This window comes from Muntiacus reevesi, chromosome 1, assembly GCF_963930625.1.
Source record: "Muntiacus reevesi chromosome 1, mMunRee1.1, whole genome shotgun sequence".
Taxonomy (NCBI): domain Eukaryota; kingdom Metazoa; phylum Chordata; class Mammalia; order Artiodactyla; family Cervidae; genus Muntiacus; species Muntiacus reevesi.
The window spans coordinates 219,689,769-219,693,066 of NC_089249.1; the positions used below are offsets into that span (position 1 = coordinate 219,689,769).

General features: G+C 37.4%; 1 protein-coding gene across 1 annotated transcript; it reads left to right on the forward strand.

Annotated features, from left to right (window-relative positions):
• Positions 1 to 263: 263 nt before the first annotated feature.
• On the forward strand, positions 264 to 1,202 carry LOC136167443 (olfactory receptor 2L2-like). Its single transcript, XM_065935019.1, has one exon. It carries the CDS (start codon positions 264 to 266, stop codon positions 1,200 to 1,202), a length of 939 nt encoding a protein of 312 aa, XP_065791091.1.
• The last annotated feature ends 2,096 nt before the right edge of the window (positions 1,203 to 3,298 follow it).

Genomic DNA, 3,298 nt, shown 5'->3' on the forward strand with positions numbered 1-3,298 from the left:
CAATAAATACCTTTTTTTAACTTGAAAGATCTCCTTGAAAACACTTTGTCAAAAAGTATATGCATCTTCACACATAAATCTCTAGCTTATAAAAAAAAGTGTGTTTTTCCAATATAGATATTTCCAGTTTTTTTATTACAGAGGTATAAAACTTTAAACAATATTCAGCCTGACTAAAATAGTACTATAAACATATCTTATTGTTTTAAACTTGAATCATACACTCTTGTGTCTGCCTTTAGGAAAAATTACATGAATGATTCATGGAAAATTACAACCAAACAACAACTGATTTCATGTTACTGGGATTGTTTCCTTCATCAAGAATTGGTCTGTTCCTTTTCATTCTCATTGCTTTAATTTTCTTAATGGCTCTAGTTGGTAACCTTTCCATGATTCTTCTCATCTTTATGGACATCCGTCTTCACACACCCATGTATATTCTACTTAGCCAGCTCTCCCTCATGGACCTGAACTACATCTCTACTACTGTTCCCAAAATGGCCTATGATTTTCTGTTTGCAAACAAGTCTATCTCCATCATTGGGTGTGGGATTCAGAGCTTCTTCTTCTTGACTATGGCAGGTGCAGAAGGATTGCTCTTGGCGTCTATGGCTTATGATCGTTATGTGGCCATTTGCTTTCCTCTTCACTATCCCATCAGAATCAGCAAAAGAATGTGTATGTTGATGATTACAGGATCTTGGATAATGCGCTCTATCAACTCCTGTGCCCACACCACATATATTCTCTCCATCCCTTATTGCCAATCCAGGGCCATCAATCATTTCTTCTGTGATGTCACAGTCATGTTGACAATAGCCTGTACTGATACAACGGTCTATGAATACACAGTGTTTCTGAGCACCACACTTTTCCTTTTGTTGCCCTTCATTGGTATTGCATTTTCTTATGGCCATGTTCTCCTTGCTGTCTATCACATGAACTCAGCAGAAGGAAAGAAGAAGGCCTGTTCAACCTGCAGCACCCACCTCACTGTGGTTTCTTTCTACTATGGTCCCTTTGCTTACACGTATCTACGCCCAAGATTTCTGCGTACCCCAACAGAGGACAAGGTTCTGGCTGTCTTTTACACCATTCTCACACCAATGCTCAATCCTATTATATACAGCTTGAGAAACAAGGAGGTGATGGGGGCCCTGAGAAGAGTAACTCAGAGAATTTCCCCTGTGAAAATGTAGACAATATTTTTGCATGAATACCAGGAGTTGGATATAAATCAATTTATAATTGTATAGTCATTAACATATTATTTTTATTAAGTGAAAAGAGTAAAACTAATCTAAAGGATCTGCATATTGACAGTGTGTATCACAACAAACTGTGGAAAAATCTTCAAGAGATGGGAATACCAGGTCACGTTACCTGACTCCTGAGAAATGTTTGCAGGTCAAGAAGAAACAGTTAGAACTGGACATGGAACAACAGATTGGTTCCAAATCAGGAAAGGAGTACGTCAAGGCTGTATATTGTCACCCTGCTTACTTAACTTCTATGCAGAGTACATCATGAGAAATTCCAGGCTGGATGAAACACAAGGTGAAATCAGAATTGCCAGGAGAAATATCACTAATCTCAGATATGCAGATAACACCACCCTTATGGAAGAAAGCTAAGAAGAGCTAAAGAGCCTCTTGCTGAAAGTGAGAAAGAAGAGTGAAAAAATTGACTTAAAACTCAGGGTTCAGAAAACTAAGATCATGGCATCCAGTTCCATCACCCCATGGCAAATAGATGGGGAAACAATGGAAACAGTGACAGACTTTATTTTTCTGGGTTCCAAAATCACTGCAGATGGTAACTGCAGCCATAAAATTAAAAGACACTTGCTCCTTGGAAGAACAGCTATTACCAACCTAGACAGTATATTAAAAAGCAGAGACATTACTTTGCCAACAAAGGTCTGTCTAGTCAAAGCTATGGGTTTTTCCAGTAGTCATGTATGTATGTGAGAGTTGGACTATAAAGGAAGCTGAGCACTGAAGAATTGATGCCTTTGAATTGTGGTGCTGGAGAGCACTCTTGAGAGTCCCTTGGACAGCAAGGAGATCCAACCAGTCTATCCTAAAGGAAATCGGTCCCAAATATTCATTGGAAGTATTGATGCTAAAGGTGAAACTCCAATACTTTGACCACCTGATGAGAAGAACTGACTCATTGGAAAAGACTCTGATGCTGGGAAAGATTGAAGACGGGAGGAGAAGGGGACTACAGAGGATGAGATGGTTGGATGGCATCACTGACTCAATGGACATGAGTTTGAGTAAGCTCCTGGAGTTGTGATGGACAGGGAAGCCTGGAGTGCTGCAGTTCATGTGTCTGCAAAAAGTCAGACAGGACTTAGCAACTGAACTGAACTGAGAGGAGAATAAAATAACTCATATCCTGAAAAATCTCATTCCTATTTCTTCTTTTTTTTAATCAATTTCAAATGCATTTATATTTTGTTGATAAGCTGTCAACTAGAGAGATTCTCTGGCATTTAGTAGTGGACATGTAAATTAACTGAATAACAGAATATCATTCACCATAATAGTTCTACTGTTTTCCAAACACTTTTCAATAGGTCTGAAACATATTTTCTGAATGTCCAGACACAATTAAAAGACAGAATACATTTGTTCTTCTCATAGTATAACCATAATTACTAGTAACATTTTTTCTAAATTTTACTATAGGGAAACTTCCTGTGAGAGATTTAGCTGAGACTTCATCAGGAATTCTGAAGTCCTTATACCACTCTGAATGAAAAATGAGAAACTTAAGTTAATTTTAAAGTGGTGCATCCTCCGTATCAGGTGTATCTGGAAATCAACAATAGGCCTTAAAAATGCCGCAAGAAATCAAGAAAATTGCTAAGATAATTATACAAGTGGGTCAACATTTAGTCTCATTAGTGGAAATTAGAACTGTAGGGGAAATTCATGCCAACAGCTACTGCTCTCAAATCATACTGTTTACCTGCTAAGTTGCCACTACATCTCTTGTATTAGATAACTTCTCTCAAATGAGATTTTATTCTCTACTCACTACATTCCATAGCTTTACTGGGAAAATTAATTTTGTAAACTAATTTTATTCATTCACAAGATGACAATCATTTTCTTAAACAGGACTCAGTGCTGTATCAACAAAAATTCATCAGTTCAAGTAAATTTCCTACATAAATTGTTATCCATTAGTGATCAATGAAGAAATGCTCTTAACTTCTCCCATGTGGCAAAGAAGGAAATGTTTGTATTCTACATAATATGCAGGGCAAAGCCCAAAATGAACA